Raw genomic sequence first — 16,474 nt, 5'->3', positions numbered from 1 at the left:
TCCCAGATTAGTTGGGGTTTTTCTTTTTGGTTTGTTTGCTTGTTTGCTTGTTTGTGTTTTTTTTAAACTGGAGCAGCCTCCAAGAACTAAGGCTTGCTTGGATTTCAGTTGGCAAACTCATGACATAAAATGTACTCTGTTGCATTGTAAGAGTCTCCTTTCTTTTTTCCTTTATTGTGTCTCTTCTTTTTTCCTTTTTGCTCATTTTGTCTTTTCTCTGTTAAGAAATTAAACTAATATACATCAAAGCAGGTCCAGATTTAGAATAAATACAATTTGGACCTGAGCACAGCCTTGCCTCAAGGTCCTTGGCAACTGTTTGTCTTAGAAACATAGTACTTACATTCCCTCATCCACAGATTTGTCAGAACAGAACAGAGTGCTCATGAGATTAGCACAACTCTTCCCAAGGGATAGAAATTATCTGGCACTAATAAAGTTCCCAAAAATCATGTGGAGGAAACTAATACATTCTTGACAGAATGGCCAGATGAATAGTTCATGGACAATGTCTGTTAATGCCAAACTCCAGTGAAGAAGACAAAGGATTTTGGATTCCTAGGCACTGTGGTAAATTCTTGGTTGTACTCCAAGGTCCTTTGCCCTCCAAAATATGATATTCCAGGTCCTCCAATGCTTCACTGTTGAAGCTGGTAAATCCTGTATAAGTCTGATTGTATTTCCTTTGTTTTTAAATGGCTTCTTTTTTGTTACTTATGATATTTTCTCCTTTATTTGAGAATTTTGAAATTTGACTATGATAGTCCTTGGAGTTTTTAACCTGGAGTCTCTTTTCTGAAGCAGTTCTGTGTATTCTCTCAGTGGATGTTTTGTCTTCTTTATCTAGCAAATTTGAATGATTTCTACGTATAATTTCCTGAAAGATATTTTCCAGGCTGTTTTTATTTGATTCAGCTTTTGTAGTATTCCAGTAATTTGTAAATTATCTCCTCTGGATCTGTTTTCCAAAGTCATTTATTTTTCCTGAAATGTAATTTACTTTTTCATCATTTTTTCAGTCCTTTTACTTTGTTTGATGGAATACTGTACTGTCATAGATTAATTGGTTTCTATGTGTCCACATCTAGTTTTTAGGATTTTATTTTCTTCAGTTAGTTTTCGTGTTTCCTTTTCCAGTTGGTTTTCTTTTGCCAAGTTGCATTCCCTTTCCAATTGGATGCTTTGAATTTTAGAAGAGCTGCATTCCTTTTCCTCTTGGTAGATTTTATTTTTTGAATAGTTACATTCTTTTTCCTGTTGGTTATTTTTACTTTTAAAGGAAATTTTTTCTTTAATCATTTTTCCATATTTTTCCTGCATGATTCTCATTTCTTTTTTCCATTTTTAGTCTTCCTCTATTACTTTAAATACTTTTTAAAACTCTTTTTTATGAGTTTTAGGATTTAAATACGATTCATAGATTTATTCAAGATGTCCCCTCACAGGTAATTTTTCATTGCATTCTTCTTTTTTTTTTGAAATTTATTTTTATTTTACAATTTTCACCCTATCTTGCTTCCCTCCTCCCCCCAGTCTCCCCACAGAAAGCACTCTGTCAGTCCTTACTTTGTTTCCATGTTGTACCTTGATCCAAATTGGATGTGATGAGAGAGAAATCATATCCTTAAAGAGAAGAGAAGTCTAAGAGGTAACAAGATCAGACAATAAGATATCTGGTTTTTTTTTTCTAAATTAAAGGGAATAGTCCTTGCACTTTGTTAATTTTTAGTCATTCCAAGTCATCATTAGAAAGAGTATAGTGTAGTCTATAGAGTGCTGGATTTTGATTAAAACTATTTAGGTTTGAATACCACCTTTGATTCTCACTAACATTGTATCTTTAGGAATTCATTTACTCTATCAGAGGCTCAGTTTCTGAATCTATTAAATGTAGATATGGCTTTTGGGAGGATCCAATAAATCTGCATATGCTTATTGCTATCTTTATATTATTATGTGAGATTCTGAATTACCAAAATGTTCGGTAGTTGGAGTAATTCTGGGTGCTGATATCCCAAATATCACTTTTTTATTTGACTTTATATTTCTTTGTCTAAGAATTTATTTCCAAGAAAATTCAAAATGAAGTATATATGTAATTTATTCTGGGATTCCCCAAATGTGGACTCAATAACTCATACAAACTCTACAGGTAATAAATTAAAATGCAGAATGAAACAACCTTTATTTCATTCTGCTGTAAAAGATAGATGTTCATTAAAATATAGAACTTCCAAAATTTCCTACAAAAAGGCCAGACCTGAACAGAGCATTCAATTTCCAAACACAAGATTCAAGAGATACATTAAAAGGTAAACTGAAAGAGGAAATACAAAACAAAACAAATATTAGTCAAGAACATCAAACATCTTTTTCCTACAAGGGAAGAGATAACACTTGTCACTTTTGAGAATTGTATTTCTCTTAGGATAGTTAAAGGACTGAATATATTTGAAGAGATTGGATTTGGAGGATGTGGGTATGGTTGAATTTTGTCTTTCCATTGTAGAGGAACAAGATGACATATTTATGTTTTAGACAAATAGCCTAGGTGAAAAACGTATGGGTCTCATGCTTCTTTTGACCTACTTTAATTTGTCTTGCTCAAAGAGTTAGGGATTTTCTCTGATGAGGGGATCCTATGCTAGTTGGTCCTAAGTCAGTATCTCTCATACCTTTCAATCAGTTGCAAAGCCTTTAAGAGAGACTTTCAGAGCGTCCCATTACTTAGAGTATTTATAGTCTCTAAAATTACATAAATAAGATGTTACTTTACTTTACTAGATATTTAGAGGTTTGTAGTATCATAGGAACAGAGGGTGGGAACCTACTTAGAAGGGCTGAACATAAAGAGTTTAAAAAGTGCTATCTGGGTGGCTAGGTGGTGCAGTGCATAAAGCACTGGTCCTGGAGTCAGGAGTACCTTGGTTCAATCCATTCTCAGACACTTAATAATTATCTAACTATGTGGCCTTGGGCAAGCCACTTAACCCCATTTGCCTTGCAAAAACCTAAAAAATAAATAAATAAAAAAATAAAAAGTGATATCATCTTATTCCATAATTTAGTTAAGGGTAGCTGAAGTACCATGGTTGGGAAGCTAAAACAGAGGGAATGTGGGAGATAATATGCTTGGTGAGAAAGGGGCACAAATTATTCATGAAGTGAAATGATTTTGCATGATGCTTTGGCTGAAGAGGATTATGTGTCCATAGAGGGTATTTGAAAAGGTGGTGAGGTGTGAAGTGATAATAATTTGATGGAATTCATGAGTCTTGAAAAGTATATTTCTAATGAGACAGAAGAGGGGAGGGTGCTTAGTGGCTATGAGACAATGTTGTTTATCAATCAATCAATCAACCTTTGTACTTTGATAGTCCTTTGAATGTATTAAACAATCACCTCTGATTGATGGTACTTTGATGATAGAATGTTGATTGACAGTACTTAGGTCAGAAAAACAGAATATAATTTGATTTAAGATATGAAAATACAAGATAGGATTTAAACAATGAAAATATAAAAGGAAGGAAAAAGTTAGGCATTAATGGATAAATAACACCAGGTAAAGAGGCACAAAGACCTATTATAGTAGAGGGAATGAAAGGAGGGTGTGAACACTGAGTGAATCCTATTCAGTAATTGGGCCAGAAAGAGAATAAGATACATTTCCTCTTGGGTTTAAAAATATACCATACTCTAGAGGGAAGTGGGGGTGGGGGTGGGGGAAAGGGAAAGGGAAAGAAAAAGGAAGATGGGACTGATAGAAGAGAAGACAAAGATAAAACTGAAAATAAAAATTTTAAAGAAAAGTTAAAGAGGAGAGGGAGTAAAATTTGGTGAGGAGAAATAAGAGGAAAGGAAAGCAGAAAGTATAAATGGGGTAAGATAGCATGGAGGGAAATACAGAGATTTTAAAAAGATATATTTATAGTTTTAGGGAAAATCATATTTTATTTCTATGCACTCTAGTATTTTCAGTAGAAATAAGAGTTGTGTTTTGTCAAAAGGTTTTTCAGCATCTGTTGAAATAATTAAATTATTTGTCTTAGGTTAGAAATGGCTAATTATCTGATGTTTTTCCTTATATTGAACTAGCCTTTGGTATAAATTTTGAACTAGCATTCTTGGTATAATTTTTACTTGATCATAGTTTTTATAGTAATTAAAACTTGATATAATTACTTTGTTAATATTTTATTAAAAATTTTTGCATCAGTAATCATGGAAATTGTTGTATAATTTTCTTTTTTCTATTTTTCTCTTGTTTGCATATCAACAACATACTGGTATCTTAGAAGGAATTTACAGAACTTTTTTCACTTATTCTTTCAAATAGTTTATGTAGAATTAGAATGAATTGTTCTTCAAATGTTTTGTAGAATTCACTTGTGAATTCATCTGACCTGGAATTTTTGTTGTTGTTGTGGTTGTTTGTTTGTTTGTTATTTGTTTATTTTGCTTTTTTTCCTATAAGGAGTTCATTGATGGCATGTTCAATTTTACATTCTGACACAAAATAATTTAAATATTTAATTTCATCTTACATTAACTGGTACAATTTACATTTTTTATAAATCTTCATTGCTCTTGAATTGTCAGATTTGTTGGCCTAAAGTTGAACCATGTAGCTCTGAATTATTGTTTTAATTTTCTCTCCATTGGTAGTGAATTCACATCTTTCCTTTTTTTTTTTTGATACTGGTAATTTGTTTTTTCTTTTATTTTTTTAAATCAAATTCACCATCAGTTTATTTACTTTGTTTTTTCTCATAAAACCAACTCTTAGTTTTGCTTACTTTTGATTTTATTGAATTCTCCTTTAATTTTTATAATTTCTTTTTTTTTGGTATTTAATTTTGGATTTTGATTTGTTATTTCTCTAGCTTTTTAAATTGTATACTCAATTCGTTGATCTCTTCTTTCTCTATTTTATTCATGTAAGCATTTAGAGATATGAAATTTCCCATAAAAACTGCTTTGACTGTATCCCAGAAGTTTTAGTGTGTTGTTTTCTTATTGTCATTGTTTTGAATGAAATTATTTATTATGTATTTGATTTGTTGTTTGATCAAATCATTCTTTAGATTTGGGTTTCAATTAATTTTCAGAGCCCCACACATCAGTTGTACCCAAATTCTCCAAGATTCCAATTTCATATATATTACATTTAAAATCCCTATACAATTCTTATAAATACCATGGTTAATCTGATAAAAAGGGACTAAATGATTAGATGAAACATCAGTTCACCTAGTTTGCTATCAACTATACAAATGAAGTTTCTAACAGTTTAGTTTGATAAAAGCTTTAGTGTTCCCTATACAGAGAATCCAGTGCTCACATTTCAAAAACTCCATCCAACATAAAAATACAATTCTTATAAATTATTAGGCTTAACATTAAAATGAATTAGAGCTTTTTTTCCAAAAGAAATCAGTAAATGTCCTTGATAACATAGGCATTTTTCTTTTTAGTTAATCCAATTCCACTTTTCTTTAACTCAAAGGTGTTACAATAGAGTTTAAAATCCCAAACTAATTGAACAGTCTATGTTATTTAATTCCTCTCATTCTGTACAAAATTGTCAGAATATAACAACACTAACATTCCTCTTTTACAACCCTCAGAATGATTCCCCAAACTCTAGTTCAGAAACTTTAAAAATGGAGGTAGTCAGCACTTTTAGGTCATGTGGCCAGAACAGAGACATTCATCAAACATGATTTCCTTTCAATAAATGTGTCTCCTAACCCCTGGATTTTATATTTTCTCCCTTTCCTAATCATATACCCCACCTATGTCAGGGTGTCTTTCCCTTTAAGGCTTAAGGATTTTAATTCTCCTCCCTCGCCACCCCCCCCCCCCATGGATGGGCAGTGCACTTCTCACTTCACATCAGTTTAGGGTTCAAGTCTTAACAAGATGGCAGATGGGATCAAGACTGCCATGTGTCCAAACTCCCACCCCCTTTCCCCAACTAAGGGATGAAAAATGGAATCTTTCCCAAACAGTCCTAAGATTAAGAAATCTTCTCTTCTATAACTTCTCAATCTTTCCTTTAAAAGCCCTTTCTCTTCTAAACTCTTCCCAACCACAACTTTTCTGTTTAAGAGTTCCCCTCCCCTTTTCTCTTTAACTCTATACACCAGCTCAGTGAGGGAGGGGGCTCATCTCTGAAGACTTACTTCCAGACTTCTTCCTTCTCCCCTACCTTCTGAAACTCCTGGGCCCAACTCCCAGCTCCTCCAGTTTGAAACTGAATCCAATCGGCTTCCATCCTTCTGACTTCTGGCTTCTAACTCCTGACCATGAGGCTCCCTTGACTCCTCTGTCCAACCTGCAGCCTTCACCTGGGTGGGTTTTAAGATTTGGGGGAAATTCCTGGAGAAGGAACGCAAATCCCCTCTGGCCTCTCCTTTGGGATATATCTCCTTCCTGGAGCACTTCTCAGCCAGCCAGGGCAGTGTTGGTCACTACTATACCAACCCTGGAGATCATTCCTTACCAAGGTTTTTACCCCACCCCCACCTCATCATTTTAATTACTCTTGATTCCAAACCCCAACTCCATCTTCCCAGGAATCTCTGAGATATTTCGCCAGCAAAGAATACCAAGAAAGTGGGCTTGAAATCAAGCCATTTTCATGCATTAGTTTCTTGAGAGATTTACATTATAATATCTTGAATGAGTGCCCAAATTGTTATAAATGTCTTTAAATACTTATTCCAGAGTGATTAAGTTTTTTATTAAGATATCTTAACAAAATGACCCAACTCTCTCAAGACTGGGAGGGGGGAATCCCAGAAAAGAAAGGTCTTTTATGCAGTTTTAAAGGATTTGCTCCTGCCATTTCATGCCAACCATAGGTTGGGGTCACAATCTAATTGTTACATTGCTCCTCATACATTTTTCTCTCCCTGTTCTTTATGAGTAAGAACAGCTATCTCCTTGAGCATGTGCAAAGGAGAAGGTCAAGAACCTAGGTTAATTTAGGCACATCCTTCCTAATCTCAGTTTTTTTTATCAGATTGAGACTAAATATTTTGATTTTAACTTGGTACACCCAAAGCCAGACCCCAGTCTTTGTAATGTAAACTAACAATTCTCCCTTCACATTCTTGTGGAACCCAAACACCCATATATTCCTCACAGTCACCAAGTTAGAACTAAGACCTTAGTGAATAAAGCTTAAAATTTCTAACTTAAATTTTCTGTCAATTATATTATCGAGTCAAACCAAATCAGATGAAATTTAATAAAAATAAATGTTGGTGTTAGATTTGGGTTGGGAAGGTATTTAACAAAGATAATACGTATGAGGAACAAAATGATAGATGTTGGTCATGGAGATGAAAAAACTTCAGTTGGACTAGACGCCTGTCTTCATGAGTTTGAAAATATTTGATGAGGAAGAGTAATTAGACTTGCCAGTTTGATCCCAGAAGACAGAAAGAGAAGCAATGAGGTAAATCTACAGGGAGGATGAATTTCACTCTGCAGAAGCAAAAAGCATTCTTGCAATTAAAATATTACAACAGTAGAATGGAATGCTTTGGGATGCAGTGGATTCCTATTTGAGAACTCAATCAGTTATTCAAAGTGGACTAAAGTTCTTGAGGTCCCTGAGGTTTAATTCCTACTCAAGATCTCCAGAGTTTGATATTTTCCTTGAGCAAAGCTAAACAATTCTCCTTGTTATTAAGATTTCTGCCATAGTTTTCTGCCACAAGGGATTTCAGCTGTAAAGAGTGGAAAACCAATTATGCATTTTTTTCTAATGAAGAGTTTGGGGAATTAAATCTCTTAGGCACTAGAAACTTCAAATATTTTCCTGTTCCCCAACAGGACTAAATACCAGTCTAAAAGGTGAAAGTCTGCTTGTGCCTCTCAGAGATATCAGTCTAACTCCCTGAAACTCTTTATATCTTCTGGGAGCCTTCCGCCTTTGCCTTTCTTTCCAAAAGATAGAGTCAGTCAAACCTTGACCCTTGGTGATGTTCAGTAAGTGATTGGAGGTGGGAAATTTTGAAGAGAGAGAAGAATAAAAGAGGAGGGAAGTAAGAGAAAAAGAGATATCATCAGTTGTTGCGTGTTCAGAAATGCAAGCTTTTCTCAACTCAGTATCACTCAGATCATAGCCTAATCCAATTGATAAAGCAAGAAAATCTGATGGAATTTATTTGAAAGCCCTGAGTTTAGTCTAGAGTCAAGTTTGGAGAAAAATCACAAGAGAATAAAATAACCTTTATATAAAGGTTCAATTTACAGCCTTTCCATTAACCAGAAATAGGAACTTGGTCCAATTACTTTCCCTCCTGGACTCTGAGGCATAAAATGGGCATTAAAAATGACTTATTAACTTCATTGTATATTTTGAAAGGTCAAATGAAATCTTTGTGGAATTTCTTGGTGAAAAATTTTTTCAGATAATTAATATTTTATTTTCTTTGTCCCAGTCTATACGAGTCAAGTACAATCCAAACATTAGGAACCATCCTTACGAAATGTAAATGTTTACCAATGTAAAGTCTAGTAAAGAGGCTTTATTATCATTCACAATCAAAATTATTAGGTTATAGTAAATACCCTTTCCATACAAAGTGTCAATGACTGATATTACCTGAATGGCAGCTGGGCTTAGTAAACTCTTCATTTTCTTGTCTATTTTCAGATCATGGACACTTATTTCAACATACCCACCAGCTCTTTTTAGGTTAGAGAGTCTGGCCCTCATTACAAACTTCCAGACCTTGTGCGCTATCCACTGGGTGATAAGCTCTGATTACACTGTCATTCAGGGCTTTAATTCCTAGGAAGATTATCAGAAGAAATATAAGATGAGAACACAGGCACATACTCTAAATATGGTTGGGAAAATTAAATGGAACCAAATCTGAATGAGGAGTAGGGGAATGAGTAGAAATTCTCAGTTCCTCTAGTAATGAGGAAAATTCAATTTCCTTTCTTTTGTGTACTACTACTACTACTACTGAACCATAAGGACTTAAGAAAGCTCTGTCCAATTCCCTGGTTCTTTCCTACCTGTGTCATTAAGACAGCTGATTTAGCATTTTAAAGCCATTGATTGATATATGAATCATTACTGCATTATCTATGCCCATTCCTCAGGTTGTCTTAACAATTTATTGTCACTTCCTGTTGCTGTCTACCTACTGTCCTTATGTAAATGTTACTGATTTTGCCATCTTTTATCTACCTTGTCTTGCTGGTCCATTTTCCCTCTCTCTTTCTAATTCTAATTGGAGATAGACCAGATGACATGAAATATTATTTCCCCTCTCCTATCTCCTTTTCCTTTCCACTTTCCTTTCCTATTCCCATTCTTCTGTATGAGCAGAATTAACATTAACATATTAACATAGCACACATTAACATATCAATAGTCACTAGTATTTCTGGAGTTCTACTGTGGGTAAGATCCAGGAAGAGTCTGGTAATAAATAGCAGGTTATTTGGTGGTATAGGATGTAATCATATTGTGACCAAGAGTCACTTACTTTATCTGCCTCCAAGGATGTGGGTAAGACTGGGGTGAGGGTAGAGATGGAGAGAAGGGTATTAAGGAACAGGTAAGATTGGGTATGTATTGATATTTGTCCTTCTTTCTTGAAGAATACTATGACATCAGGGAGGTAATGTCCTAACAAGCACATGAATTAGATTTGAGTGAGGGGGGGACTGTGCTAAGTTACCAGTCTCACTTCATCCTCCAGAGCCATCCAGGTCCATGGGACAGATATGAAGCAGGATGACTAGAGGTGACCCTGAATGTGAGGTAATCAGAGTTAAATGACTGGTCCAAGGTCGCAAAGCTAGTAAATGTCAAGGGTCTGAGGTTGGATTCGAACTTCCATTCTCCTGATTCCAAGGCCCAGTGCTCTATCCACTGGGCCACCTAGCTGTCCCAATTTGGATATGTGATATCACACTGAGGAAGGGGTAGACAATTGCTTTTAAGCATTTAAAAGACTGTCATGAAAAAGATTAGGGGTTTTGCTTGATCTCAAGGAGCAAAACTAGGACTAATACTAGGAAATTTCAAATAAAAATTTAGATAAAATGGAAAGAAAAACATCCTAATAATCCTATCATCTGTATGCAAGTAGAAATGCAGGCAGAAATTAAACAGTACTTTTGAGAAATTTCATGAGGCTACCAATTCTAAAATGAGGAAAAAACTGCTTTTCTTCATCTCTCCATGTATCCTCTCATTTGTTCTACAAAGTGTCTGCCTAAAATAGATATGTAGTCTGCTCATACTTTATCTGGAGATGGTGTTTTCTTTAAGTATATGAAGGAAAGAGAATATGACAAAATGATGCATTTGGACTTTATCTCAGAATGCTAATAGACTAACAAACAACATTCTACTCACTTAGAGTTTTGCAAATATGGAATGGGCTCTATCAGATATTGGCTGGCATCACTCTTCCTAAAGTGTTTATAAGTCTTTGAATTTCATAGCCATGACTCAGTGCCCAGGACCTTCTCACTCTCAAAAATAATTCCCCATGCCCCCTTCCTTTTGCCACTGGTGAGTTCCTTCAGGGAATTCCCCATATTGGACAAGATCTCAGTAGGGTCAGTCTTTGTTATCTTGTCTATGCCTCTGAGTTTCCAGGCTATCACCATTCCTTCTTACTGATAAGATGCATATTCCTGCTTCCCATCTCTTATTTCTTGAATTTTCATCGTTAGCTCTTAGCAGAGTTTCTGGAACATAATAATATTTAACAAATTCATGCTGCCTATCTAAACATGTAGGAAGAGTTTAGTATGTGCTTTTTATTCTGAGATTCAGTGTTTCTGAAATCCTCAAAGAAATTAATCTTCCAGAAATTCAGTCTTTTTTACTCAGATTGTTCCTTATTATTATTGTTAACCTAAAACAGGTTAGCCCTGAAATTGTTAACTCTACCTTAAAATCTTAGACCTGACTCTATTCTATCTAGAAACATCTTCCTAGACTGAATAGTCCCATTTAAACTGGGAACCCTCTTGCACACACAATATTGTTAGCCAGGGGCATTTGTTTCCATTGAATTGTCCCTTTTTTTTCCTTGCTCAAAACCAAAAGCAACATAGAAAAGAAACTTAAAACATACTGTCAGCTGAATTGTTGCATTTTGAGGGATTAGAGAATAGTAGTCAGAACTTGAAGATATTATTGTCTGGAACTCTGAAACCCTTTGAAGGCTGATGAAGCAGAGTTTCAGAGAGTTATCTTTTTATATATGCAGTCCTTGGTTATTTCAGGGCAACCTCAGAAACACAAGTTCACTAAATATTGGAAGACTGATCCTAACTATTTGTTACCAGATTTGTGTCAGTACATTTTATAAGAAAGGGAAAAGTTAACACTGAGACCCTAATGCTCATTTGAAAGTAATTTGAAGGTTTTTAGTAAACTGTTAACTTATTTTGAGTCAATAGGAATATGACAAACAAAATATTCTAAGAAAACCTTTATTTAATTAAAAGAGAAATAATTTACAAAAAGGAGGTGATCATTCCATTGTTGTTTGCCAGATTCAGACCTTAATTGGAATTCACTGTTTTATTTCTGGGAACCATAATTTAGAAAGGACCATGATAATCTGGAGATGATGTAAGGGAGAGAGGAGTCAGTGTCTTTGCAGAACAGCTGAAGAAACTAGTTTTGGTTGCTGGAGAGAAAACATATGCAGTAAGATCTGTCTTCATATATTAATAGCAATGTCATTTGGGAGAAAAAAGGACTTTTTTTCTGCAAGGACTCAGAGGGCAGAATGAGAGCACTGGATCGAACCCGAAAAGTCATATTTTGACTTAATAGCAAATAAGGTGAGAGCAAACATAGAGTGGAAAAGATTCCATTAGCTAATTAAAAGGTTTTCTTTCCATGGAGGCATCAAGGAAAGGCAAGCTGCCCTCTTGCCGGGTACCTTTTCGTGCCAGGTTTTTTGCTGGGGCACAGTTCTGTCTGCTGTATTCTATGACATCCCTAACAATTTCTAAGTGATTTTATGCTTTTGGTTGAAAAATGGTCTGATAAAAGCTACATTCAAACCATATCATTGTTTTTTTCTCTGTTGTGCTGACTGTCCTGTATTATATTCTTTATCCTAGAGTTCACTACATTAATGCTTTGAGAATATTTGAGATGTTCATTATAAATTGCTCATTTCTAAATGTGACTGTTAAGGGTTCAAGGACTACCCAAATTAAAAGGTAACTTAGAAATCATTAGGTCCAAGTCCATTGTCTTGAATTGAGGTGGAATGTGGAGATAGTTAATTTCCATGATCACAAAGGTAATAGTAGAAGAGACAGGAACAAACCTTTGAAATTCAAAATTAGACTCTGGTAAGAGTCAGAGTTCTATTAGATAGAAGGATAGCTGTATTTTGATGTCATACTCTTCTTGTCTTTCCCAGCAGAAAAATCAGCCCCATGGCACCAGAAAATGGAACACAATTCACTGAATTCATCCTCCTGCGATTTTCTGAAAAACCAGATCAGGAGGGGCCCCTCTTTGGATTATTCTTGGGCATGTATTTCATCACAGTGATAGGAAATCTGCTGATAATCTTGGCCATTGGCTTTGACTCTCACCTCCACACCCCCATGTATTTCTTCCTTTCCAATTTGTCTTTTGTGGATATTTGTGTGGTATCCACCACAATCCCCAAGATGTTGGTGAGCATCTTAACACTAAACAAAACCATCTCCTATGCTGACTGTCTTGCTCAGATGTATTTCCTTATGGTTTTTGCTGATTTGGATAATTTCATCCTCACTGCAATGGCCTATGACCGTTTTGTGGCTATCTGTCACCCACTACGCTATACAACTATCATGAGCCCTCTGCTCTGTGGCCTGTTAGCACTCTTGTGTTGGACGACAAGTTTTCTAAATGCTCTTCTTCACAGTCTGTTGGTAACACGTCTCTCCTTCTGTACAGCCAATGAAATTCAGCACTTCTTCTGTGATCTTGCTGAAGTTCTAAAACTTTCTTGTTCTGACACACTCATCAATTATATCTTGATATATATTTTATTTGTATTGCTGTGTATTTTCCCCCTCATAGGGATCCTTTTCTCCTATAGTCAGATCTTTTCTTCCATTTTGAAAATTCCATCTGCTCAGGGTAAGTATAAAGCCTTTTCTACCTGTGGATCTCACCTCTGTGTTGTTTCCTTATTCTATGGCACAGCACTTGGAGTATATTTGAGCTCCTCAGTTATACAATCTTCCTGGAAGAGTACAGTTGCCTCAGCAATGTATGCTGTGGTCACTCCCATGTTGAACCCCTTCATCTATGCACTAAGGAATGAGGACATAAAAGTTGCTTTTCAGAAATTAATTAGCAGAATAACCTCCTCCTTGTGACAAGACTGGCTCCTGATAATTATAACAGGACAAAGATATTTTTGGAGGAAATATAGGAAAGGTGAACTGTTGAATTCTTCCAATTTTCTCCCCACTCAAATTCATCTTCCATTTAGCCATTTTTCTTTTTTTTAAAATTTTATTTTTAGGATGTTTTTTGCAAGGCAATGGGGTTAAGTGACTTGCCCAAAGCCACACAGCTAGGTAATTATTAAGTGTCTGAGGCCAGATCTGAACTCAGGTACTCCTGACTCCAGGGCCAGTGCTCTATCCACTGCACAACCTAGCTGCCTCTAAAGTGATTTTCCTAAAGAATAACTTGATCCTGTCAATTACCTTTCCTAAGCAATGAATTCTCATGATTTCCTTTTGCATACCAGATCAAATACAATATTTTCTTTTTCAATATTCAGTTTCCTTACTAACCTAGTCCCTATTTTTCTAGTCTTCAAATACCTTAGCTCCAATGACACCAGTTTCTTTCCTGCAACTTCTTACCAAATAATTGTTCATTCACACTATTTGACTGAGTGCTTAAGTTGTGTAAAAATTCTTCATCAGACTGAGTATATATCTATCTCCTTATAACTGCTACTTATTTTTTGCTAATATTAAGCAAAAAGAAGAGATGGAGTATGACTACATAGCTATCCACAAAAACATATATGAAAGAAAATTGTCACAAAATAGGAACCATACTGACTGAAACACTCGGAATTTCACCAGCTTACTAAAGAAAGGGAAAAAGATGGTTTTCGTTAGATATTATTTCACAAATGCAAATGTATGACTGACAATCATGATAAATGGGAAATAATGTTATATGCAAAGAGACAATTATGACCTTAAAATTACCTTGTAGGATAAATCCATCACTAAATTATAACTCTGGTTCATCATCCTTTGTTAAGGCCTCCTACTCTCAGGGATTATGAGCCCCTAAATAACTTCTCATACTTCTATACCTTTCTTTACTGCATATTAACTCATGGCAGCTGTAGTAGTTGTTGTTGCTGCTGCTTTTTTCCTTTATCTTCTGCTAATTTCAGCAATACTTAAAGAATCCGTTTGGTCCCTAAAGAATAAAATAAAATATAATATAACTCTGAAAATAATGACCTATTTAAAAGAAGTAGCATATTAATATGTAGAGTGTGGCATCACTGTATATTAAGAAATACTCAGGTAAAGAAATCAAGGTGCTCAAATCAAGAAGAAATATAGAAAACATTAGAATAAAAAATCAGCAAATGAAGTATTGGAATTCTCATTACATGCACTAAGGGCAGATTTGAGCGAAAGAATATTTAGATGAGTTCCTGAAATAGTTTCTATTCATTAGACTTCTGATAGAGGTTTTAATTTTCCCATCTACTATCCTTTTGCATCTTTAGTCTTTTGGTTTTTCTTTCCAGGCTACTTGGATTCTGCTTACAAAAGTTGTAATTCTTCAGCACCCACCAGAAACCTCCTCATGACTTATTAAATCACTGTTCATTTTTCTAAAAAGTAATATCCACTTGCTTACCTCCCATTCATTCATTCACCATACTCAGATAATCTAACTTTTATAATCACTACTCTACTAAAATTCCTATCTCAAATACACTAAATCTGAGCTTGTAACTTATTAATCAGTTCATAGTTTTGGTTTTGCCTTTCTTTTTAATCTCTGGTTTTCGGCACAGCTTTATTGGAGTTCCTGTATCTCTAACTGATCCTTTTTTGTTCTTTCCCTGGCTCCTACTCCTCCTTCTGGTCAATCATCTCATTGTAGTCATTTTCTTCAAGTTTCACTTCCGTGGCTCATCATTTCTCTTACTTTAAAAACAAGGACCTGAAAAAAGACATTATCTTAAGAAGGCCAAGGGATGAGGAGTGGTGATAATCTAATTCATTTAATTCCATTTCATGTGCAAGTCAAGACATCACCCTCCTCATGTCATTGGCTCTCTTAGAGAACAAGTATGAACAACAAAAACAATCTCTTTTGATGATCATCAACTCAACATCAGAAAGTCATGGAATTTTGAATTTCAAAGACCATCCCAAACCTGAAGGGAGTAATCCATTTTATGATATACCTAACAAATGTTCTTTCCTTTTATGCTTGAAGTTTTTTAATGAACTGTTTGCTTAGAGTTGTCCACTCATTTCATTTTGGGACAACTGTAATTGTATTAAAATTATTTCTAACTTCAAGATTAAATTTGTCTCTTGGCAACTTCCAACTTTTGCCTCTGATGGACTCTGATCCTTCTCTCTGGGCTCAAACAAAGCAAAACTAATCCTTCTTGTTTAAAACACTTTAAAATATCCATTGTTCCAGAATTCAGCCTTTCCTTCAATATGTAAAACATTCCCAGTTCATCCATCATTTCCAAATGAAATGAATACAAGACTTTTCACAATCTTGCTTGTTTTTTTCTTCATCTTTTTTTACAACTTGTCAAAGTCATTTTGGAATTATAGTGTCCAGATTGAAATAAAATATTTTTGATGCAATCAGATGTGAGCAGCATATAAAGAAATGGCAATACAATTAATCTAGCTTCCCTTATTTTATGTTTTTCTTGATCCAGCCTGTGATTACATTAACCTCTGTAGTTGTCACTTCATATTGCTCATTTCATATTTAAATTTAATCCCCTAAGACCCTAAGGTCTTTTTTTGAATGGCTTAAACTTTTTAAATATTTTTGAGTTTGTCTATTTCCATCTAATGAATTAATTATTCTTGATAGCTTTGTCTTTCACCTAAAGATTTGATGATATTTATGGAAGCCATTTATAAAAATAATTAAATGACACAAGGCCAGCAGAGTTGCTTGGACAGAAATTGGAGATAGTCTGTCATCTCCAGAACCATTAAAGACAAGATGTTCCTGTGGATAGACAATGGGACTTTGAGTCAAGAATTTCTAAGTTCATTCATACATCTGTTGTGCTGAAACAGACTCAAGACCAAGATCAGCAGAATTTTAGGATGGTGTTTATTTCTGGGGATTGTATGGGGCTAACAACTCAAATAGTACAGCCTCAAACAAAGGGAGAAAGAAGTTTATAAAGGCTAAAACCAC

General features: G+C 34.9%; 1 protein-coding gene across 1 annotated transcript; it reads left to right on the top strand.

The window, feature by feature from the left end:
- The first annotated feature begins 12,397 nt into the window (after nucleotides 1-12,397).
- On the top strand, nucleotides 12,398-13,395 carry LOC141497421 (olfactory receptor 7D4-like). The gene has a single exon (XM_074200069.1). The coding sequence runs from the start codon at nucleotides 12,457-12,459 to the stop codon at nucleotides 13,393-13,395; it is 939 nt and encodes a 312-aa protein (XP_074056170.1). The 5' UTR covers nucleotides 12,398-12,456.
- The last annotated feature ends 3,079 nt before the right edge of the window (nucleotides 13,396-16,474 follow it).

Source organism: Macrotis lagotis, chromosome X (genome assembly GCF_037893015.1).
Source record: "Macrotis lagotis isolate mMagLag1 chromosome X, bilby.v1.9.chrom.fasta, whole genome shotgun sequence".
Taxonomy (NCBI): Eukaryota; Metazoa; Chordata; class Mammalia; order Peramelemorphia; family Peramelidae; genus Macrotis; species Macrotis lagotis.
This window is presented reverse-complemented; position numbering and strand designations above follow the sequence as displayed.